At 38.6% G+C, this 25,895-nt stretch overlaps 1 protein-coding gene across 1 annotated transcript in view; it reads left to right on the top strand.

Annotated features, from left to right (window-relative positions):
• Window positions 1-25,895, top strand: part of LOC118356653 (BCL-6 corepressor-like) — a 114,758-nt gene that overhangs the window by 71,764 nt on the left and 17,099 nt on the right. The window contains 6 exon segments of the mRNA XM_035725946.1: window positions 450-689; window positions 1,169-1,396; window positions 2,025-2,323; window positions 2,646-2,903; window positions 4,235-4,401; window positions 23,546-23,691. Of these exon segments, the coding sequence (XP_035581839.1) occupies window positions 450-689; window positions 1,169-1,396; window positions 2,025-2,323; window positions 2,646-2,903; window positions 4,235-4,401; window positions 23,546-23,691 (1,338 nt within the window).

Genomic DNA, 25,895 nt, shown 5'->3' with positions numbered 1-25,895 from the left:
TCTGCCCGTGTTTATTCATCATCTGTCCTGCCAACCCAAATAAATATTGGCGTTTCCATTTGTATACATAACATTTGGGACATATCTCTTTATTACATTAGGTTTCCATTTATTGAAAGAGATGGTATTCATGCCTCATGTCTCTTCTTATGTCCTTTCTTGGTTCTCTCATGCCTCCAACTATAAAAATGATAAAATTACACATCTGTACAGTATAGGAGGTAGGGCATATATGTTCCAACCAGTTCCAGTCTTGATTTCTCCTTTAACTGCTAAGTTGTCTTCACCTGGTTCTCCTTTGGGGATTTTTATTTTTGAGGATTTTGTACTTCTAATATAAGATTTGCAGTCTTTAAAGAGAAGTGTCATTTGATAGCAGATTATGTTGTCTATGGCAGTCCTGCCTTCTCATGATGATCTTTGGGCCCTCATTGTCTCTTTTCCCCCAGGTGAAGACAGTGCTGCAAAGAAATACCATCTCTTTAAAGCACTAGAAGAGAAAGATATTCCTGTTAAGAAGTACTTTGTGGACGGGTGGCCCATGAACAAACCACCTTCTATGGATATGTTGTATAGCCCCACTCTCAGATTGGGCAGAAAACACAAAGTATCACATGACAGAAAGCACACTGAGACAACTGTGGAAGAGGAACCTCTGCAGAAAGTGAAACAAAGACAGATCTCCAAAGGTAAGGTTTGGCTTTGACTGTGTGCTCAGTGGTCTCTGCATGTATACAAAGTGGATGGTCATGTCTTGCTGTCCAGTCTACGCATGTGCAGGGAATCCAGAAGAAGTCCTATTGCAGACTAGTGGGAATCTCCATTCCTATTTTGGGGAAACCACTCACATATCTCCTTCGCCCAAAGCCAGATGCAGGAGCTGAAGCTCAAACATGGGCAAAGACTAATAGGTCCTCTCTCAAGAGTTGATGACATACTCAGGCAGAAGTAGTAACCACAGTCTCTCCTCTCCCTCCTCCATTAAGGGTGGGTAAGACAATTTGACCTGCAAAGGGGGAAGGTTTTTTTTTTTATTAATTTGTAGTTATTTCTTCGTTAGATGACGTAGAGGGAAAATGGAGGGAAAGAGGAGACAATTCCTCTTAGCACCTAGAACACCCACACTATACTGAGCTGACTAGACTGAAAGTGTGCATTGAATTAACAGGTCTCCATCCTAAGAAGCACCTTATAAAATGGTGGAAGCAACGGGTTTCAGCGTCAGAGAGAAACCCTGGCCAGAATGGCAAGAAGAAAATGGCTCAGGAAGTTCAACCTGAGGTCACTGCCCAGAGAAATAACAGCTCCAAAGACAAATCTTCCAGGAAAGGAGCAGAGGCCAAAACCAATAGAAACTTGTCAGATGTGCCTTTCAAATCCAGTGATAATGAACAGGGTATGAAATTTGCCTGCCCCACACCTGGACGGTGCATCACCTGCCTTCTGTGGGAGTGGACCCATGAGGACTTGAGTAAAGTTGACTGGCTAGGATGTGGCAGGGAGGGAGTTATTTCCTGGTGTCCTTTCAGCCTCCACATTTTCTTCCACAATGTATAGTGCAGAGCACAGTTGAGAGGGAAGGAGCTTCTGTTCCTGTGATGCTACCCATCCGGGCCATCTGGCTAGGAAGGGAAAGCTGATCCTGGGAACTTGCCAACACTCTCATTCCAGCCTCAGACTGATTCTCACTGCTAGGTCTGAGCACCCAGGCTGGTTATCCTTGTGAAAGTCCTGTATGCAGGCCCAGTGGATTTGGGTGGGTAAGCAGGAAGGGTTAGCATTTGCTCCCTTTCCCCTGCTGTTTGAAAAAAGTTTCCACTTGGAATTTTATGAGTTAATGTAATTGTTGTTTGAATGTCAGATAGTTAAAACACATATGCTTTGAAACATAATTGGTACATCTTTAAAAATTTAAAGCCACTCCAGTGATCAGCACTAATGATGAGGGTTTTTTTTTTTTCTGTGCTGCCTGCAATTTTAATACCTGCTCCTTCTTACCCTTCCCTTTCTCTTGCACACCTTAGCTTTTCCTTTATTCTCTACTTCTGTGCCCATGAAGAGCCTTTCACCTACCAGTACAAGTACCAAACCAGCATCAATGATGCAGTCCAAAAAGCAAAAAATTAAAGAAACTCAGAAGACGCATGTGCTGTACACAGATGAAAAGAATAGCCAAGCTGCCTCCGTGCTGCAGAAATATACCAAGAACAGTGAGAAACCATCTGGGAAGAGGGTATGCAAAACCAAGCATTTGATCTCCCACGAATCAAGGCAGGGCTTGTCACTGCCAGGGAACTGCTTTGTGAAGAATGCTGATAGCAAGGTACCCCCTGACTCATCCCTCCCTACTAGTCCATCTGCTGACTACTTCTCAAAATAACTTTCCTTTTCCTGGGCTTCTCCCCCAAAGTTACTTTCCTGTTCTAGGAAAGCATGTCTCCTGTTTGTTGGTGAAGTGTCAAACTAGTAAAAATGAAACCTCTTCTGAAAACTCCACTTAACTAACCCCCACCTCCCATACCTGCTGCCTTCCCGCAAATAAAACAAAAAACTGATTTCTACTGTGATTTTTGACTTGGGTAGTGGGGAAAAAGGCAGGTCTGGAAGACAGCCTTAAATGTGTATACTCCTTGATTTTGCAATAGGTGACCACTGGAGGAGTCAAAAAGCAGGAAAAGTGCAGTTCTAACTATTATCTGTCACCAGCCAACCAGGATCAGAAATCCTTCAATTGTTTGCAACAATTATTGCCAGCTTCTGAGTCCTTACAAAGGCTGCCACAGTCAAGTTTGCATGCAGACACTGTCCAGTCACCGCCGATGCTGCCAGAAGGACGACGACTTTTGGTCAATAAGAATGCTGGTGAGACCCTCCTGCAGAGGGCTGCCCAACTTGGCTATCAGGTTGGTATCCTTGTGGGTGTCTGGATTTACAAACTGCTGATGCTGCTCCTTAAAATTGGTGAGGAGGCACACTAACTGAGGCTGGCGCAAGGAAGGGCAAGGAACTCACAGTGCAGTCCCTCCAGATCGGGGACTGGGCTGGGTGTTGCAGCTTTGCTCCAAAGTCACTGCCATATCCCCACCCAACATAGCTGTGTCAGTCATAGCTTATAGTGTCCCAGTACTTGATTATGTTCTTGTTCTAAGCCTAATGGATGTATTATAACTTATTTCATCCTTGAGACATATTTGTGCTGTCATGCATTCACGTGACCAAACTAGCCACAGAGGTGTTCAGTAATACTTGCACATGTAGTAGTCTAGCAATTTGGTTCCAGACCAAACTCTGCACCTCTCTGTTTGCATCCTCACCCTGATCTTCTACAACACTGACTCACATTGGAGTTGCCCTTTCTACGGTTTACAACATCTCTAAGCTACATTACCCTCCTGCCCTCTGCAGCTTCCTTCCCTACCACACTTCTCAGATGAAATTATGATGTAATAGTCCACAGGACAAAGTCATTTTTTGATGCTGGCATCCGCCCTGTGGCAGTTGAATGGTCAGTACAAAATGGGACTCAGCAGCCTGAGTGTGGAGCTGTAGATGATTGTCAGGGTGACAGAACCCCTACTTGCTGTCAGTCAAGGAAGGACTGACAGAATTTGCCTAGAACCCCACCTCCCTGGCCAGCTCTGTCCCTTTGTCCATTGTGCTGCAAGCTCTTCCTGATGTCATTGCCTTGAAGCAGAGCCCATCCCCGATGCATTACTGCATGGGAAGGAAGTTGGAATTCACCTAGTACCCTGTGACATAGTCTCTTGAAACAGTAGCACTTTTTTAGTTTGGAGATAGTTTTGGTTGTTGCTTTAGTGTTTGTTTCTGTTTGTTTTTTGGAGATTTCTGGATGATCTGGAGAGAATTCTCTGGAAGGGTTTTGTAGTTAGCTCTGTTTCTTGCAGATAAAATCCAGTGACATCATTTGGGTTCTCATGAGTTAAAAGGAGCAGTACCTACAGACAGGATAGATGTTGCATGTGGTATTGAGTAGTTCTGACATGCCAGCCATTCTCTTATCAGTAGCTGTGGTTCAGAAAATCAATGTGCTTCTAGCAAACACATGTTCATCCTCCCCACCAACACGTATACACTACCTGCCCAAGCTGCAGGTGGAGGTTCACAGGCCTGAAGATAGATGTCTTTGAAACTGGATACTACCAAGCTTTGGAGAAGTCATCATTATGAGATTCATTGTGCAGTCTCATAGCATTCCTCCTTCTTCTTTGCACAGGAATTGGTGTTGTACTGCCTGGAAAACAAGATATGTGATGTGAATCATCAAGATAATGCTGGCTACTCTGCTCTGCATGAAGCTTCTGCAGGAGGATGGCTCTGCATTGTTCAACACCTTCTTAAATATGGTGCTGATGTCAACTCTAGTGCCCAGGATGGAACCAGGTTAGTGGACCTTAGTGTCTTGCACAGTAGCAGATATCTTTTCTCCAGGAGTAGCCCAATCTTGTGTGAGGCAGCTGTGAATATGTTTGGGAGCAGCTTATCAGTCAACTTGTAGGCACCAGGATGGGCAAAAGGTTCCTATGATCCAGATATTAGAAATCTGTTCTTCCATTGCTGCTTCTCTTTATGAAGGTTCACAGAGAGAAGTGGGCAGCCATTGCTATAATAGGACCCTTTTCCTCTGGCTGAAGTGCTTTGTAATAGATTTAAACAGCCCCCTTCACTCTCTTTTGGGAACCAACCATTTAAAGACTAGGACATTCAAAAGTAACCATATATACAAGTGGATTTAGAATGTCACTGTACATACCAGGGAAAAGGCACAGACTAGAATAGTCCTGAAAGGACTTTATTATATTTCATGTTCATCCCTGGCAGTAGACATGCTACACTAAAAAAAAAAAAAAAAAAAAATGTCTGCCTTCGACTCAGGTCATGATCCCAAGGTCCTGGGATCGAGCCCCACGTTGGACTCCCAGCTCAGCAGGAAGCCTGCTTCTCTCTCTCCCTCTGACACCCCCCCCCCCCGCTTGTGTTCCCTCTCTCATCCTCTCTCCCTCAAGTAAATAAAATCTTAAAAAGAGAGAAAAAAAAAGCAGAAAGAATCCTGTCTCCTAGACAATGATTGTAAAACAACTTAGCAGGGCTCTAAGAGTTAAAAGAAAATATGGACAGAGAAAACAATGTATAAACAAAATTGAAATATCAATAAAGACATAGGACACATAAAAAGAATTGTAGACCTAAAAAGTGCAGTAACTGAAATGAAAGCTGAGCAAAGTCATTCAAAGCTTGACTTCAGCAGGCAGAAGAATCAGCAAACTTGAAAATAGGACAATTGAATTATCGAATTTAAAGAACACAAAGGAAATAAAAGAGTTAAAAGAACTTAATTCACTTATTGAATATAATCAACTGAATTAACATATACCCCATAAGAGTTCCAGAGAGAAAAGAGAAGGGATAAGGGAGGCAAATTATTTGCAGAAATAAATGCTCAGAACTTCTGCAAATTTGTTGGAAGACATGCAGACAAAGTAAGAAGTTCAGTGAGCTCCAAACAGGATAATCTCAGAGACTCACACTAAGACATTGCAATGAAAGTGTTGAAAGCCAAAGACAAAAAAAGAAATGGGGAGCAGCAGAGAAGTGGCCCTGCTCATACCCTACTCTCCAATAAGTAGATATATTCAGAGTGCTACAGGAAAAACTGTAAACCAAGAATCCTATACCTATGAAAACCTACCTTCAAAAATTGGGACATTCTGAAATAAAGAAAAGCTCAGGAATTTTGTTATCTGTAAAATTACACTGCAAAAAAATGCTAAGCAGCAGTCCTTAAAGTCCAGTTTAGTCCATCTAAACACACTAGATGGTAACTAGATGGTAAACACACTAGATAGGAATTCCTATAAAGAAATAAAAATTTGTTAAAGGTAAATACGTGGACAATTTTAATCTAGTTTTATTGTAACTTTGGTTTGTAGCTCTTTTGTTTTGTAAATGATTTAACAAAGTAATTTAGAGAAAACCAATTATTACTCTCTGTTTTGGAGAACAATTTGTGTGAAGATAGAAGTCTATGACATCTATGACACCGAGTTGTGTAAGAGCAGAGTTTTTTATGTTAATGACAGAGTAATAAAGGACTTTAATAATACCCTCCTCTTTATAATGCACCCGCAGAGAGTAAGTAAGCAAATAGAAGACGGCAATGACACAATATACCAATTAGATCTAATATATACACAGCACTCTACCCAAAAACAGTGGAATACACTTGTTTCCTTTGCAAGTGCACACAGGACATTCTCCACATTGTACCATATATTAGGCCACAAATGAAATTTCATTAGATTTAAGAACATAGAAGTCATATAAAGCATCTTCACTGACCACAGTGGGATGAAGTTAGAAGAAAACAAAAACAAAACGCAAAATTAGAAAATTTGTGGAAATTAAACAATATAGACTAAACAACATGGATCAAAGAAGAAATCAGAAGGGAAATTAGAAAAATACTTGAATATAAATGCAAACCAAAAAACAATACATCAACACATACATGACACAACTTATGCTAAGGAGAAAACTTGTATTTATAAATGCTAAAGGCTCACATAAAATGATCTCAAATCAACACCTAACCTGACAACTTAAGGAATTTGGAAAGATTAACAAAGTAAACCCATGGGTTGCAGAAGGAAGGAAATACAAAAGATTAGAGTACAGAAAAAATAGGGAGTAGAAAAACAAATGACAAAATCAACAAAACCCAATACTTAGTTCTTTGAAAGATTAACAAAATTGACAAACCTTTAACTATATTGACTAAGAAACATACAAGTCTTAAATTACTGAAATACAAAATGAAATGGAGTCATTGCTATCCATTTTACAAAACAGAGCACTCAACTAATATCAGAAATAAAGAGGCATTACAAATAATGCCACAAAAATAGTGATTATAGGGCAGTGCTATTAAAATTATATTCATAGTGTTTATAAAAGGATAATTCTTGTTGATTTGAGATCTTTTGATTTTTTTAAATGTATTGACCACCATTACTTACCACTTACTATGCTCTCTGAGTCCTACTAGTTTCACAGTTATATTTTCATTTTCATTTGTATCAAGCTATTTTTCCCTATTTTCCCTTGTGTTTGCTTCTTTGATACATTTCTTGTTTAAAATTTGGTTTCAATTTCCATGTACTTGTGAATTTTCCATTTTTCCTTCTACTCTTGATTTTAGTTTAATTCCATTATTGGGGAAGATATGTGATGTGATTTCAATTTACTTAATAAAAGTTTTTCTTATAGCATGTGTTAGCCCACCTAATGATGGAGATGATAATATGTAAAAACAGTGTCCATGTACATGTACGTGTAAGTAAATACAAAAGAAACTACAGGCAGAGGGTCTTAATAAAATGTGATAATTTCAAGAACAATGATAACTTCATTTGATTCTTTGCTACATTTTCTTCAGTTATTATACTAACAGCAGCCCCTGTTTTTGTTGAAGACTAACATTTATTTATGTTTACCAAGTTTTTTTTTTTAATTTGAGTGTAATTGACATAGTTGTTAACGTTACTTTCGGGTGTACAACATGGTGACTGGACAAATTTAAACATTATGCTATGCTCACTACAAGTGTAACTACCATCTGTCCCATTACATCCCTATTACAACTGTGCCTTTTACTCTTGAGACTTATTCATTCCATAATTGGAAGTCTGTTATCTCCCACTCCCCTTCACCCATTTTGCCCATCTTCCCACTCCCCTCTGACAACCATCAGTTTGTTCTCTGTGCTAATAGGTCTAGTTCTGCTTTTTGTTTGTTTATTCATGTTTTCTTTTGTTTATACCTTTGTTTTATTTTAGATTCCACATATGGTATTTGTCTTTCTCTGACTGACTTATTCATTTAGCAAAATACTCTGTAGGTCCATCCCTGTGCTTGCAAATGGCACAATCCCATTCTCTTTTATGGCTCAGTAATATTCCAGTGTGTGTCTGTGTGTTCATTCACATTATGGACGGATACTTCAGTTGCTCCCATATCTTGCGTATTGTAATAAAATGCTGCAGTAAATGTAGGGGTGCATATATTTTTTTTCAAATTAGTTTTCATTTTCTTTTGGTAAATACATCATGATGCAATTTCTGGATCATATGGTAATTCTATTTTTAACTTTTGGAGGAACCTCCATGCTATTCTCCAGAATGGCTGCACCAGTTTGCTTTTCTACCAACAGTGCAAGAGGGTTCCCCTTTCTCTGCTTCCTCACCAAAACCTATTATATCCTGTGTTGTTATTTTGGACCGTCCTGACAGGTGTGAGGTGGTACCTCATTGTGGTTTTCATCTGTATTTTCCTGATGAAGAGTGATGTTGGGCATCTTTTCATGGGTGTGTTGGCCAACTGGATGTCTTCTTTCAAACAATGTGTATTCAAGTCCTCTACCCATTTTTTAACTGGGTTATTTGTTTGTTTTGGTGTGGAGTTATATGTGTTTTTTTTGTATATTTTGGATGTTAATCCCTTATTGGATATATCATTTGCAAATATCTTCTCCATCCAGTAGGTTGCTTTTTTGTTTTATTGGTTATTTCCTTTGCTGTGCATAAGCTTATTTTTAGCCTATTTAGCTTTTTATTTTTTTCCTTGCCTCTGGGGATGTGTTCATTTTTTATTTTGTTTTCCTTGTCTCTAGTAAGAAGTTGCTACAGCCAAGGTCAAAGATTACTGCCTGCATTCTCCACTAGGATTTTGATGGATTCCTGTCTCACATTTAGATCTTTTATCCATTTTTGTCTGTTTTTGTGTATGCTGTAAGAAAGTGATCCCGTTTCATTCCTCAGCATGTGGCTATTCAATTTCCCCAGGACCATTTGTTGAAGAGACTGTCTTTTTTTCTCCATTGGGTATTCTTTCTTGCTTTGTTGAAATTAGTTGACCATAGAGAGTTGAGGGTCCATTTCTGGGTTCTCTAGTCTGTTCCACTGATCTATATGTCTGTTTTTATGTCAGCAACATATGGGTGGATTTGTTTTTTTAAAGATTTTATTTATTTATTTGAGAGAGAGTGCACACCAGTGAGGAGAAGGGGCAAAGGGAGAGGGAGAAGCGGAGTCCCCGCTGAGCAAGGAGCTGAATGTGAGACTCAGTCCAAGGACCCTGGGATCATGACCTGTGCCAAAGATAGAATTTTTTTTTTTTCAAAGATAGAATTTTAACTGACTGAGCCACCCAAGCACCCCAGTAAAATACTGTTTTGATCATTGAATGAATGCGGAAGTTTTCCTTCCATTTCTGTTTTATGGAATTCCTTTGGAAGAATAGGTATGAACTCTTTTTTAAATGTTTGGTAGAATTCAGCTGTGAAGCCATCAGTTCCTGGCTTTGTTTGTTGTGAGTTTTTTGATTACTGACTCCTTCTTTGTTGGTTATTGGTGGGTTCAAGTTTTCTATTTCTTCTGTTTCAGTTTTGGTAGTTTGTAAGATTCTAGGAATTTATCTACTTCTTCCAGGTGGTCAAAGTTGTTGGCATATAGTTTCATAGTGTTCTCTTTTTTTTTTTTTTTTTTTGGTATCTCTGTGGTGTTGGCTGTTACTTCTCTCTCATTTGTGATTTTATTTATTTGGGTACTTTCTCTTTTCTTTTTTTAAGTCTGGCTAGAGCCTTATTGGCTTTATTCATTTTATCCAAAGAATCAGCTCCTAGTATTATTGATCTGGTCTGTTGTTTTCTTATGTTTCTATATCATTTATTTTTGCTCTCATCTTTATTATTTCTGTCATTCTGGATTTAGATTTTGCTTGTTCTTTTTCTAGCTCCTTTAGGTAGAGGGTTAGGTTGCTTATTTGAGATTTTTCTTGCTTCTTGAGGGAGGCTGGTATTTCAATATACTTCCCTCTTAGTACCACCTTTACTATCCCAAAGGTTTTGGGTTTCTCACTTTCATTTGTTTTCCTTGTATTTGTCAATTTCTTCTTTGATTTCCTGCTTAACCCATTCATTCTTCAGTAGTGTGTTCTTTAACCTCCATGTATTTGTGATCTTCCTAATTTTTTTTTTCCTTCTGGTTGACTTCAAGTTTCACAGTGTTGTGCTCTGAAAATATGCACGGTGTGATCTCAGTCTTCCTTTTACCTGTTGAGGCCTGGTTTGTGACCCAGTATGTGAACTATTCTGAAGAATATCCCATGTGTACTTGAAAAGAATGTGTATTCTGCTGCTTTAGGATAGAACATTTTGAAAATACCTGCTAAAACCATCCAGTCCAGCGGGTCATTCAAGGCATTGTTTCCTTGAGGATGTAATACCCGTTGGTGTAAATGGAGTGTTAAACTCCCCTGCTGTTATTGTTTTATTATCAATTAGTTCCTTTATGTTTGTTATTAACTGCTTTATTTATTTGGTTGATCATATGTTGGGTGCATAAATATTTATAATTGTTGAATCCTCTTGTTGGATTGCCCTTTTTATTATTATGAAGTGTCTTTGTCTCTTTTGTTATAGTTTTTGTTTTAAAGTTTATGTTGAGTGATGTAACTGTTGCTACTCCATCTTTCTTTTGATGTACTCTAGCATGGTAGATGTTTCTTCATCCCCTCCCTTTCAATCTACAGGTGTCTTTAGGTCTGAAATGAGTCTCTTGTATGCAGTACCTGAGATGGGTCCTGTTTTTTTATCCATTCTGATACCCTGTGTCTTTTGATTGGAGCATTTAGTTCAGTTACACTTATTGATAGATATGTCTTTAGTGTCATTTTATTACTTGTTTTGTCATTGTGTCCGCAGATTTTCTCTGTTCCTTTCGTGTCTTTGTCACTTTTGGTCAGTCCTTTCCACTCAAAGAGTCCTGTTTAATATTTTTTGCAGTGGTGGTTCAGTGTTCACAAATTCTTTTCATTTTTGTTTGTCTACGAAACTCTTTATGTCTCCTCCTATTCTGAATGACAGCCTTGCTGGATAGAATATTCTTGGCTGCAGATTTTTTCCATTCCGTACTTTGAATATCTCATGCCACTGTCACCCAGTCAGCCAAGTTTCTGTGGACAGATCTGCTGCTAGCCTTATAGGTCTCCCCTTCTCAGTTAGGGAATTCTTTTGTCTTACAGCTTTTAGGAATTTTTCCTTATTACTATATTTTGCAGATATAATTACAATCATCTTGATGTTGGCCTGCTTTTGTTGATTTTGATGGGAGTTCTCTCTGCCACCTGGATCTGGATGTCTGTTTCCTTCCCTGCATTATCTACATGTGTAGCTATGATTTCCCCAAATAAATTTCCCGCCCACTTTTCTCTTCTTCTCTGGGGACTCCTATGATATGGATGTCATCACATTTGATGGAGTCATTGAGTTCCCTAAGTCTGTTCTCTTCTTGCATAATTCTTCTTTCTCTCTTTTATTCAGTTCGTTATTTTACATCATTTTGTCTTTGAGGTCACTGATTTTTTTCCTTTGTTTCTTCAGCATGCTGTTCATTGCATCAACTCTGTTTCCAATCTCATTTGTTGCATTTTTTTTAAATTTCTGATTGCTTGTTTTTTTTAACTCTGCTATCTGTGTGGCAGGGGTCCTCCTGACATCTTTTCCTTTCTCAAGTCCAGCGAGTATCCTTATGATTGTTGCTTTAAATTCTCCATCAGGCATATTACTGTTTCACATACATCTCTGCCTGTAGCCTTACCTTATTCTTTCATGTGGGATGAATTCCTCAGTCTTGGCATTTTGTCTAAGTCTCTCCCTTCATCTCTGTGTTAGAAAAGCCTGTTATGTTTCCTGCTCCTGAAAGTAGTGTCCTTTATAGAAGAGGTCATGTATTGTCCAGGGTCCGTCACTTCAGGGAGCGTCCCTGCTGTGTGCTGCATGCAGTCTGCTCTTGTGTCTTGGCTGTTTCAGACCAGTGTACTGCAGAGGCTCTCCTTGCCTTCAGTGGGCAGTGTTTGCTCCCTGGCGTGAATGTGGTGAGTTTTAACTGTGTGTGCTCTGATCTGTTTGTGAAAATGAGATCTGACACCACCTCCATCAGAACTGAAGCCCTGGAGAACTGTGTGGTTGGGAGACACGATGTGGGCAGGGGTTTCTGCTGGTCTTTGGGGGAGAGACCCACCATGCTGGGTCTGAGTCAAGCTTGACTGAGAGGGAGGGCGGTACTGACAGAGAACCTGGTGTGGGGCTTGGTGTAAGCAGGTTAGGCAGCCAGCGTGGGTGCTGTGCTGCTCCCCACAGGTGGCTCCATGTTTATGGTGGGTGGGGAAGGGAGTTGGCACCTGCCAGTTCCTTTCTTCCTGGAGAGTCATCTCTGTGCACACTACCTCGCAGGGTTGCTCTCTTACAGAAGTGAATAATCTCCCCACTGTGTGCCCCTATGTGTCCTCAAGTGGCTGTTTCCATGCTGTCTGTGCCCAGGTTGTTTGCCTGCCTTCTCTTGAAGAGCAGCATGACACATTCGGGGCTCTATTCCAGTCAGGCCTGCTGACTTTGAAAACTCCAGGCCTTTAAACCCTGCTGGTTGCAAGAACTCAAGAAGTTCAGCCCCTGTTGTTCTCCCAGCCACTGGCTTCGGTGAAGTGTTCTCCTTGTGCATTCCCCTGTGTGATCTTCTCTCTCTCACCCTTCTCTGTGACCATGGCTTCCTTCCCTCCATAGCACCTGCAGTCTGTTTCTGCTGTAAACCATGTCTCTGCACTTCCTACTTTCCTTAATGTGGCTTCCTCTCTCCCTTTCGTTGTGGAGTTTGTTCTCTCAGTCTTCAGGTTGACTTCTGCGTTTTTAGGATGATTTTATAGTTACCTGGTTTTGTTCATGGGACCAGGTGAGCTTAGAGTCCTCCTCCTCTGCTGCCATCTTCCTCTCTGCCACATGGAAGATGTTTGATTACTGAATAAATCTTATTTTTTATTGGTCTGTTTGTATTTTCTGTTTTCCTCTGAATCAGTCTTGGTAGTTGTATGTTTCCAGAATTTATTCATTTGTTCTGGGTTATCTGATTTGCTTGTATATAATTGAGTACAGTAGTCTCTTATGATCCTATTTCTGGGTATCAGTTGTAATGTTTCCTCTTTCATTTCTAAATTTTTTTTTAGTTGAGTGTTCTTTCTTTTTCTTAATCTAACTAAAATTTTGTGTATTCAAAATTGAAATCTTTTATTTGCTGATTTTTTTTCTCTCTTTTTAAAATTAAATTAAATTAGCCAGTCTTTTTAGTTGGGTTTTCCTAGTCTCCATGCCTTTTCTTTTTTCCTCTGATCTTTGTTGTTTCCCTCTTTCTGGTAATTTTATGTTAGTTCTTCCTCTTAGTCTAGATCCTTGAGGTGTAATGTTAGAATATCTGTATCAGTTAGTTTTACTCATTTATGCATTTATTTATCCCTATAAAGTTCCCTTTTAGAAAGGTTTTTGCATCATGAGCCTTAGACTTTGGTGTGTTTTTCATGTTCATTTGTGTGCTAGTTATTTGTTTTCCTTCTGATTTCTTCCTGAACCATTAGTTATTCACGAGTATATTACTAAACTCCTTATATTTATAGGCGTTCCAGTTTTCCTTTTGTTCTTTTTTTTAAATTTTTTTTGTTATGTTAATCACCATACATTACATCATTAGTTTTTCATGTAGTGTTGCATGATTCATTGTTTGTGTATAACACCCAGTGCTCCATGCAGAACGTGCCCTCTTTAATACCCATCACCAGGCTAACCCATCCCCCCACGCCCTCCCCTCTAGAATCCTCAGTTTGTTTTCCAGAATCCATCGACTCTCATGGTTCGTCTCCCCCTCTGATTTCCCCACCTTCATTCTTCCCCTCCTGCTATCTTCTTCTTTGTTTTTTTTTCTTAACATATATTGCATTCTTTGTTTCAGAGGTACAGATATGTGATTCAACAGGCTTGCACAATTCACAGCACTTACCATACCACATACCCTCCCCAATGTCTATCACCCAGGAACCCCATCCCTACCACACCACCCCCACTCCAGCAACCGTCAGTTTGTTTCCTGAGGTTAAGAATTCCTCATATCGGTGAGGTCATATGATACATGTCTTTCTCTGGCTTATTTCATTCAGCATAACACCCTCCAGTTCCATCCATGTTGTTGCAAATGGCAAGATCTCATTCCTTTTGATGGCTGCATAATATTCCATTGTGTATATATATATTTCTTTATCCATTCATCTGTCTGTGGACATTTTGGCTCTTTCCACAGTTTGAATAGTGTGGACATTGCTGCTATAAACATCGGGGTGCACGTACCCCTTTGGATCCCTACATTTGTGTCTTTGTGTTAAATGCCCAGAAGTGCAGTTGCTGGATCGTAAGGTAGATCTATTTTCAATTTTTGAGGAACCTCCACACTGTTTTCCAGAGTGGTTGCATCAGCTTGGATTCCCACTAACAGTGTAGGAGGGTTCCCCTTTCTCCGCATCCTCGCCAACATCTGTCGTTCCCTGACTTGTTAATTTTAGCCATTCTGACTGGTGAGAGGTGGTATCTCATTGAGGTTTCGATTTGGATTTCCCCGATGCCGAGCGATGTTGAGCACTTTTTCATGTGTCTGTTGGCCATTTGGATGTCCTCTTTGGAAAAATGTCTGTTCATATCTTCTGCCCATTTCTTGATTGGATTATTTGTTCTTTGGGTGTTGAGTTTGATAAGTTCTTTATAGATTTTGGATACTAGCCCTGTATCCGATACGTCATTTGCAAATATCTTCTCCCATTCTGTCAGTTCTCTTTTGGTTTTGTTGACTGTTTCTTCTACTGTGCAAAAGCTTTTTATCTTGATGAAATCCCAATAGTTCATTTTTGCCCTTACTTCCCTTGCCTTTGGTGATGTTTCTAGGAAGAGGTTGCTGCGGCTGAGATCGAAGAGGTTGCTGCCTGTGTTCTCCTTTAGGATTTTGATGGACTCCTGTCTCACATTTAGGTCTTTGAACCATTTGGAGTCTATTTTTGTATGTGCTATAAGGAAATGGTCCAGTTTCATTCTTCTGCATGTGGCTGTCCAGTGCTCCCACCATTAGTTGAAGAGACTGTCTTTTTTCCATTGGATATTCTTTCCTGCTTTGTCAAAGATTAGTTGACCATAGAGTTGAGGGTCTCTATTCTGTTCCATTGATCTATGTGTCTGTTTTTGTGCCAGCGCCATACTGTCTTGATGATGACAGCTTTGTAATAGAGCTGGAAGTCCGGAATTATGATGCCGCCAGCTTTGCTTTTTTTTTTCAACATCCCTCTGGATATTTGGGGTCTTTTCTGGTTCCATACAAATTTTAGGATTATTTTTTCCATTTCTTTGAAAAAAGTGGATGGTATTTTGATGGGGATTGCATTGAATGTGTAGATTGCTCTAGGTAGCATTGACGTCTTCACAATATTTGTTCTTCCAATCCATGAGCATGGAACGTTTTTCTACTTCTTTGTGTCTTCCTCAATTTCTTTCATGAGAATTTTATAGTTTTCTGAGTACAGATCCTTTGCCTCTTTGGTTAGCCTTATTCCTATGTATCTTATGGTTTTGGGTGCAATTGAAAATGGGATCGACTCCTTAATTTCTCTCTCTTCTGTCTTGTTGTTGGTGTAGAGGAATGCCCCGATTTCTGTGCATTGATTTTATATCCTGCCAATTTACTGAATTCCTGTATGAGTTCTAGCAGTTTTGGGGCGGAGTCTTTGGGTTTTCCACATAAAGTATCATATCATCTGCACCCACTGAGCCTTTGACTTCCTCTTTGCCGATTTGGATGCCTTTGATTTCTTTTTGTTGTCTGATTGCTGTGCCTAGGACATCTAATACTATGTTGAATAGCAGTGGTGAGAGTGGACATCCCTGCCGCGTTCCTGACCTTAGGGGGAAAGCTCTCAGCCTTTCCCCATTGAGAATGATATTCGCTGTAGGTTTTTCATAGATGGCTTTTATGATATTGCGGTATGTACCCTCTATCCCTACACTCAGAAGAGTTTTGATCAAGAAAGGATGCTGTATTTGTCAAATGCTTTTTCTGCATCTATTGAGAGGATCATAGGATTCTTGTTCTTTCTTTTGTTAATGTATTGTATCACGTTGATTAATTTGCGGATGTTGTACCAGCCTTGCAGCCCAGGGATAAATCCCACTTGGTCGTGGTGAATAATCCTTTCAATGTACTGTTGGATCCTATTGGCTAGTATTTTGGTGAGAATTTTTGTATCCATGTTCATCAAGGATGTTGGTCTGTAATTCTCCTTTTGGATGGGGTCTTTGTCTGGTTTGGGGATCAAGGTAATGGTGGCCTCATAAAATGAGTTTGGAAGTTTTCCTTCCATTTCTATTTTTTGGAACAGTTTCAGGAGAATAGGTATTAATGCTTCTTTACATGTTTGGTAGAATTCCTCTGGGAAACCATCTGGCCCTGGGCTTTTGTTTGTTGGGAGTTTTTTGATGACTCCTTCAATTTCCTTAGTGATTATAGGTCTGTTCAGGTTTTCCATTTCATCCCGGTTCAATTTTGGTAGTGGATACATCTCTTCCAGGTTCTCTAATTTGCTGGCAGATAGTTGCTCATAAATATGTTCTTGTAATTGTTTGTATTTCTTTGGTGTTGGTTGTTTTCTCTCCTCTTTCATTCATGATTTTGTTGCTTTGAGTCATTTCTCTTTTCTTTTTGATAAGTCTGGCCAGGGGTTTATCAATCTTGTTAATTCTTTCAAAGAACCATCTCCTAGTTTCATTGATCTCTTCTACTGTACCTGCAGAATGTTCCACGTGCACTTGAGATGATCATATTCTCCTGCTTTGGGATGGAATTTTCAATATGTGTCTATTTCTTACATATGTTAGGTCTCTTTTGTCTAAACATCATTCAAGTCCAGCATTTCCTTGGTGATTTTCTGTCTGAATGCCTTGGCATTGCTGAATGTGGACTCTTGAAGTCCCTTGCTTGTCTTTCAGATCTGTAAGTATTTGCCTAACATTTATTTAGTTCCTCCAATGTTGGGTGCATATGTATTTACCATGGTTATGTCTTCTTGATAAGTTAACCTCCTTATCATTATATAATGACCTTATTTGTCACATCATAGTTCTTGGCTTAAAGAGTCTGTTTTGTCTGATATAAGCATAACTGTACCTAGTCTCTTTTGGTTTCCATTTGCATGGAATGTGTTTCTCAGCTCTTTCACGTTGAGCCTGTGTTGTGCTTAAAACCGGAGTCTTTACTAGCAGCATGTACCTAATGCATCCAGTCACTCTGTACCTTTGGATGATTCAATACAAATACATTTATTATTGATATATAATGACTTTATATTGCCATTTATTGGTTTGTGGTGTTTTGTAGCTTCCTGTTCTTTTGCTGTTCTCTTGGGGAGTGGGTGGTGTTGTGGTTTTTTTGTTTTGTTTTGTTTTGTTTTGTTTTGTTTTGTTTTGTTTTTAACTTGGTGATTTTCTGTGGTGGTGTGTTTTGATCCCTGGTGTGTTACGATCTCTTTTATGAATCTATAAGATTTTGCTTTGCAGTTACCATGAGACTTTCATAAAACATCTTATAGCTGTAACAGTCTTCCTTACACTGACAACAACATAATATGTATATATGTGATCTATGACATACAAAAACTATGCCCTTTTATTGTCCCCATCCTGCATTTAGTGTTGCAGTTTGCCTTTTTTTATATTGTGTATTTGTTAACAAATTATACTAGCTTTAGTTATTTTTGATAGCTTTGACCTTTTTTTACTATATTTAAGTAAGTAAAGTACCTCATATACAGTATTAGAGTTTCTCAATTTGACTATATATTTGCCTTCACCATTGTGTTACATATTTTTATGTTTCATTACTAGTTAGTGTCCTTTCATTACTAGTTAGTGTCAAGATTTCAGCTTGAAGAACCCCTTTCCATTTCTTGTAAGAAAGGTCTAGTGATGATGAGTTCTCCTAGTTCTATATGGGAAAGTATTTTTCCTTTATTTCTAAAAGATAATTTTGCTAGATAGCATGTTTATGGTTGGCAATATTTTTTCTTTTAGCACTTTGAGTGTACCATCCCACTTTCCCCTGGCTTATAAGGTTTGTACTGAGAAATCTGCTGATAATCAGAGTTTTGTGTATGTTACAGTCTCCTTTTCCTTGCTGCCTTTAGGATCTCTCTTTGTCTTTGATTTTTGAGAGTTCTATTACAAAGTGTCTTGGAAAAGATCATTTGAACTGTAGAAATGGGGTATATACACATGAAGTATATCTTCATGAATTTGGATTTCAGATCTCTCCCTAGGTTGGGAAAGTTCTCAACCACTATTTCTTTAAATAAACTTTCTGCTGCTTCTCCCTCTCTTCTTTTCTTTCCAGATTTCTAGGGATTTGGATATTGTGGTTTTTCAGTGGTGTCTCATAGATCTCGTAGGCTTCCTTTACTCCATTTATTTATCTCTTCATACGGGTTATTTCAGAGTTCCTCTACTATTTTACTGATTCTTTCTTCTATTTGGTATACTCTGATATTGATGCTTTCTATTGCATTCTCTATTTAATTCAGTGAGTTCCCATCTCCAGAATTTGTATGCTTCTTTTTTATGATTTCTATCTCTGTTAATGTCACATTTGCATTATGTAATTTTTTGTTTTGATGTCAATGAATTGCCTTGCTGTGGTGTTTTTGTAGCCCATCCATTCAGTTAAGTAACTTATTTGAATTCCTTGATTGGCTGTACTAATTTGCATTCTCACCAGCAGTGGTTCCTTTTTCTCTATAGCCTCAACAACACTTTGTTCTTGTGTTGTTGACTTTAGCCATTCCGACAGGTGGAATGTGATATTTCATGGTAGTGTTGATTTATTTGCATTTCCCGGATGATGAGAGATGTTGAGCATGTTTTCATGTGTCTGTTGGCCACTGAGATGTCTTCTTTTGAAAAATGTCTATTCAGATCCTCTGCCCTTCTTTCAATCAAGTTATTAGTCTTCTTGATGTTAAATTATGTAAGTTCTTTGTATATTTTGGGTATTAACCCCTTCTTGGGTATATCATCTGCAAATATCTTTTTTTTCCATTCAGTAGGCTGACTTTCTGTTTTGTTTATGGTTTCCTTCTATGTGCAAAATATTTTTTGCTTTGGTGTAGTTTCCAAAAGTTTGATTTTGCTTCTGTTTTCCTTGCTCAGGAAGTTGGGAGTTTTTATCATGAATGGATGCTTTAGATGTATCATCTGATTTTCATCCTTTTTTTTCCTTCTGTGGTGTATCACATTTATGGCTGATTAATTTGCAAATATTAAATCATCCTTGCATCCCCTAAATAAGTCCCACTGATTGTGTTGAATGATCCCACTGGATCCCCATAATATTTATATTACTTTGATGGTGTCCTGTAAATCCCTTAGGTTCTGTTCACTTTTCTATTTCTGTTGCTTCTTTGACTCAAGAATGCGAATAACTTGTCTTTGTGTTCATTGATTCTTTCTTCTGCATGACCAAGTTTGATGCCAAAACTTTCTAGTGAAGTTGTCTGTTGTTATTATATTTTTCATGTCCATTTTTCTGCTTAGTTCCTATTTCATAGTTTCTCTTTGTTGCTATGTTCTCATTTTGCATATGCATCATTCCTGACTTCATTCCGTTATCTGCCTTCCCTTTTAGCTGATAATTTTTTTTTAGGGTCATTTCCTGGAGATTATTTTATTCTTTAGAGTGAGCCGTGTTTTCTTGTTTGTGTGTATGTGTTCTTCGTGATCTCTTATTGGCACTACAGCACTTGGAAAACAGCCATCTCTCCCAGTCTTTTCAGACTGGCTTCGTACAAGGAAAGACCCTCACTGCTCAGCTCAAGGAGAGCATCTGGGGCCCTATCCGACTTTTCTGAGAGTAAGTGTTTTCTTGAGCTGTACATGTAGTTTCCCAGCAGAAGGTGCCTCTGTTCACAAGACCCAATAATCTTTTGCTCTGCCCTATCTGTGGTATTAGTAGGCTCTCTGGTCTTTATCAAGTGGTGCTCACTTGCTATCAGTTCCAAAGTATGGGCTCTGATATGAATTGTGTCTGTCTGAAAGTCATAAATTAATTATTAGTATGACAAGAATGAGAGAAATTATTTGCAAGTTATGTATCTAAAAAGGAATTAACATGAAGAATATATAGGACACTCCTAGAACTCAATAACCAAAACACAACCCAATTTTAATGTGTGCAAAGCAGTTAGACACTTCTGCAAAATGATATGCAATTGGCCAACAAGTACATGAAAAGGTGCTCAAAGTCACTAATTATTTGGGAAATGCAAATTGAAACTATAGTATCACCCCATGACCCTGGTATTAAAAGTAACACAGAAAATACCAAGTGTGGACAACAGTATGAAGAAATTAGAACCTTGTGTACTACTGGTGTAAATGTGGAATGGAGTAGCTATTATGGAAAACAGTAGGGTAGTTCCTCAAAAAAATTAAAAATAGAATTACCATATAATTCTGTAGTCCTACTTCTGTATGTGTGTGAATCCAAAACAATATTAAGGAGATATTTACATCCCCATGTTCATTTAAGCATTGTTCACAATGGCCAAGAAGTGGGAAAAAAATACCTAAGTGTCTGTTAATGGATCAAAGGATAAACAAAGTATGGTATATACCTGTGAATGGAATATTACTCATTCTTTAATAGGAAAGAATTTCCTATTTTTTAATTATTATTAATTATTTTTAAGACCATGCATTTGGGGTTCTTCATTCTCATTTTGCTTTTCCTGTCATTCCAAACCAATATTCTAAATTGTTATGGCTATAGCCTTTAACTCTTTAGCTTAATAAAAAGAGAACTCTATTGATAGTGAGCCTTGTAGGATTAATTCTGGTTTCTAAGTTGGTGTGTGTTTGTGTGTTTTCACAGAACAATTGGGTATGCTTCAATGTTAGGCTGTACCTAGTTCCTGATTTTCTTTCTTTTCCCCTCTTTCTTTTTTTTTATTATATTAAATTAGCCAACATAGAGTACATCATTAGTTTTTGATGTAGTGTTCAGCGATTCATTAGTTCCATGAAACACCCACTGCTCATCACCACACCTGCCCTCCTTAATGCCCATCACCCTGTTACCCCAACTCCCCACGCCCCTCCCTTCTGTAAGTTTGTTTCCGAGAGTCCAGAGTCTTTCATGGTTTGTCTCCCTCTCTGATTTCTTCCCAGTTTTCCATCCCTTTCCCTAATGTCCTCTGTGCTATTCCTTATGTTCTACATTTAAGTGAAAGCATCTGATAATTGTCTTTCTCTGCTTGACTTATTTCACTTAGCATAATTCCGTCCAGTTCCATCCATGTCCATGTAAATGGTGGATATTCGTCCTTTCTGATTATTCCATTGTGTATGTGTGCCACATCTTATGTATCCATTTGTCAGTTGAAGGGCATCTCGGCTCTTTCCAGTTTGGCTGTTGTGGACATTGCTGCTATGAACATTGGGGTGCATGTGCCCCTTCTTTTCACTACATCTGTATCTTTGTGGGATAAGTACCTAATAGTGCAATTGTTGGGTCGTAGAGTAGCTCTATTTTTAATGTCTTGAGGAACCTCCATACTGTTTTCCAGAGTGGCTGTACCAAATTGCATTCCCACCAACAGTGTAAGAGGGTTCCCCTTTTTCCACATCTTTGCCAACACTTGTTTCCTGTCTTAGTAATTTTTGCCATTCTAACTGGTACAGGTGGTATCTCATTGTGGTTTTGATTTGAATTTCCCTGATGGCTAATGATAATGAACATTTTTTCATGTGTCTGTTAGCCATTTGTATGTCTTCTTTGGAGAAGTGTCTGTTCATGTCTTCTGCCCATTTTTTGACTTGATTATTTGTTTTTTGGGTGTTGAGTTTGAGAAGTTCTTTCTAGATCTTGGATACCATCCCTTTATCTGTAATGCCACTTGTAAATACCTTCTCCCATTTGGTGGGTTGCCTCTTAGTTTTGTTGAGTGTTTCCTTTGTTCTGTAGAAACTTTTTATCTTGATGAAGTTACTATTGTTATTGTTGCTTTCAAAAACCTTGGTCCTTTTCCCTCTATTTTTTAGTCTTTGAATTTTTTTTCTTTTCTTTTTTTTAATTTTATTTTATTATGTTATGTAAATCACTATACAGTACATCATTAGTTTTTGATGTGGTGATCCATGATTCATTGTTTGTGTATAACACCCAGTTCTCCATGCAGTACGTGCCCTCCTTGATACCCATCACTGGGCTAACCCATCCCCCCACCCACCTCCCCTCTAAAACCCTCAGTTTGTTTCTCAGAGTCCATAGTCTCTCATGGTTCATCTCTCCTTCCGATTCCCCCCTCTTCATTTTTCCCTTCCTTCTCCTAATGTCCTCCATGTTCTTCCTCATGTTCCACAGATAAGTAAAACCACATGATAATTGTCTTTCTTTGTGTAACTTATTTCACTTAGCATAATCTCCTCCAGTTTCGTCCATGTTGATGCAAATGTTGGGTATTCATCCTTTCTGATGGCTCAGTAATATTCCATTGTATATATGGACCACATTTTCTTTATCCATTCATCTGTTGAAGGGCATCTCAGTTTCTTCCACAGTTTGGCTATTGTAGACATTGCTGTTATGAACATTCGGGTGCATGTGGCCCTTCTTTTAACTACATCTGTAGTAAATACCCAGTAGTACATAGGGTAGCTCTATTTTTAATTATTTGAGGCACCTCCACACTGTTTTGCAAAGTGGCTTACCAACTTGCATTCCCACCAACAGTGAAAGAGTGTTCCCTGTTCCTCCACATCCTTGCCAACACCTGTTGTTACTTGTGGGTTGTTGTTAATTTTAGCTATTCTGACAGGTGTGAGGTGGTATGTCACTGGAGTTTTGATTACATCCCCCTGATGATGAGTGATGTTGAGCATCTTTGCATGTGTTGTTGGCCAATTGCATGTCTTCCGTGGACAAATGTCTATTCATGTCTTCTGCCCATTTTTTAACTGGATTATTTGTTTCTGAGGTGTTGAGTTCGGTAAGTTCATTATGTATTTTGGATACTAGCCCTTTATCAGATATGTCATTTACAGATATCTTCTGCACACTTTCCTTCAGTGTGCAGTTTTTATTTTGATGAAGTCCCAGTAGTTTATTTTTTGCTTTCCACCCCCACCAATAATGGAGTAGGCACTTGTAAAAGCTGTGTAGCAGTTGTTTCTTCTATTGCTTTCATTTGCATGAGGATGGGATCTCCCCTCACCACCCCTGCCCCGTGAGTTACCTTTATACAGTCTGTCACTGCTCGATGTCCTTGAATGTTTTCACTTCTGTCTTGAGTTAGGGTCTTGGATTAAAATAGATTTGCATTTGAGAATTAGTTCTGAAATAATCCCTTCAAAAGCTCTACAAAGGACATATAGAAATAACAGTAATTTATCACGTGATCTTGGGCCAGTCATCATGCCTGTTTCCCTATCTGTAGAATGGCTGGGCAGTACGTATATTTTTTGGACATATTGCATGTAGGAAGCTTATCCCACCCTATTTTGCCTATTGTTAAAGAAACAACTTCAGAAACATGTGTACATGCTTTAATCCCCCTGCACATCTCTTCCTAGGCCACTCCATGATGCAGTTGAGAATGATCACTTGGAAATTGTCCGCTTGCTCCTCTCCTGTGGTGCCGACCCCACTTTGGCTACATACTCAGGTAGAACCATCATGAAAATGACTCACAGCAAACTTATGGAAAGGTTTCTGGCAGGTAGGTCACTTCAGGAAACAGGAATGACAAAGTTTAAGAAATGTTCTTTATTAAAACTCAAATGGTAACTAATTTGGATTTTACAAGGCATGAATTAAAAAGCTTTAGATTTTAGGACAGTAGTAATGTTGCCTTTTGTTTGGTATAATATAGTATTCTAGTTAAGTTAATTATTTTGGTGACTAGCCATTGATTCTGCATTTAGTTTGATCTACTTGTACTAATGCTTAAGAAGATTTCCTAAATATTTACATGTTCTACATGTGCACTTTTCACTTAGGTATTTTTACATTTCAAGTCTGAGTGAAAACTAAGACTCAGACATCCCGTTTATGAAATTATTTGGGTGATTCCATGGGTTTTAGCAGATAAACCATCACTTAAGCCACAGTCATTATAGGATTCCTAAAACACAACACAAGGTTTTCATGAATGCCAGGAATGAATGTATAATTAAATTATTTATCATTCACTTAGTGCCAAAGAATGTCACTGACTCAGATGGAAATAAATTTGTCTTAAGTTGGCCTCATGTGGTGGAAAAAAACATCTTAGTGTCAAAGAAGGGAGAGATAAATGTAATGCTCCTTTATTTTTGCATCTGGAGGTGAAGTAATTCTTAGCTTGCAATCTAGCCTTTATGGTGTGCTAGGGTATTAGAAGTGGTCTATACCTAGGGAATATGAGTGACTAGGTACATAGATTTTTGTCAGATACAACAAAAAATAGTTTGTGGGAGAATTGTATCATGTGCAGCAAGGGAATTCTGTGAGGTACGGAGGAAATGACAGGCTAGCCTACTCTGAATTCATAGGAGAATGCCCCCAACTCTGTTAGAATTTTGATCTATCAGCAAGTTTTATAATATTATTTTTAAATGTTATTTTAATTGTGGTAACAAACATACAACTTTAAATTTTCTATCTTACACATTTTTAAAATTTTCTTAAAAAGATTTTATTTATTTATTTGAGATAGAGAGCAGAGAAAGCATGAGCAGAGGAGGGGATGGGGCAGAGGGAGAGAGAAAGAAGCAGGCTCCCCAATGAGCAGGGAGCCCAATGCCAATGCCAAGCTTGATCTCAGGATCCTGGGATCATGACCTGAGCCAAAGGCAGATGCTTAACTGACTGAGCCACCCAGGCACCCCTATCTAACACATTTTTAAGTGTACAACTCAGTAGTGTTAAGTATATCCATACTGTGTAATAGATTTCTAGAACATCTTCATCTTGCAAGACAGACCCATTAAACACTAATTTCACTTCCCCTTCCCCCAGACTCTGGTAAGCAATAATCTTTTTATTTTTTGTGTGTCTGATTTTAACTACTTTAGATACCTCATATGAGTGGGATCCTAAACAATTTTGCCCTTTTGTGATTGGCTTTCAGTAAGCATAGAGTTTTCAAGATTCATCTGTGTTATAACCTATCAGAATCTCTTTTTATAATACTGAATGACATTGCATTCTATGTATATAGCACAATTGTTTATCCATTCATCTGAGGATGGGATTTGAGCAGTTTCTACCTCTTGGATACTGTGAATAATCTTGTAACGGATATGGGTAGGTAAATAACTGAGATTCTGATTTCTTTTTATTTTATTTTATTTTATTATGTTAACACCATACATTACATCATTAGTTTTTAATGTAGTGTTCCATGATTCATTGTTTGTGTATAACACACAGTGCTCCATGCAGAACATGCCCTCCTTAATACCCATCACCAGGCTGACCCATCCCTCCTCCCCCCTCCCCTCTAGAACCCTCAGTTTGTTTCTCAGAGTCCATAGTCCTCATGGTTCATCTCCACCTCTGATTTCCCCCCTTCATTGTTCCCTTCCTTCTCCTAATGTCCTCCATGCTCTTCCTTATGTTCCACAAATAAGTGAAACCATATGCTAATTGACTTTCTCTGCTTGACTTATTTCACTTAGCATCATCTCCTGCAGTCCCATCCATGTAGATGTAAAAGTTGGGTATTCATCCTTTCTGATGGCTGAGTCGTATTCCATTGTATATATGGACCACATCTTCTTGATCCATTCATCTGTTGAAGGGCATCTCAGGTCTTTCTACAGTTTGGCTATTGCGGAGATTGCTGCTATGAACACTGGGGTGCATATGGCCCTTCTTTTCACTACATCTCTGTCTTTGGGGTAAATACCCAGGAGTGCAATTGCTGGGTCAGAGGGTAGC

Source organism: Zalophus californianus, chromosome Y (assembly GCF_009762305.2).
Source record: "Zalophus californianus isolate mZalCal1 chromosome Y, mZalCal1.pri.v2, whole genome shotgun sequence".
Taxonomy (NCBI): Eukaryota; Metazoa; Chordata; class Mammalia; order Carnivora; family Otariidae; genus Zalophus; species Zalophus californianus.
The sequence above is the reverse complement of the archived record's forward strand: the minus strand, read 5'-3'. Positions and strand labels throughout refer to the sequence as shown.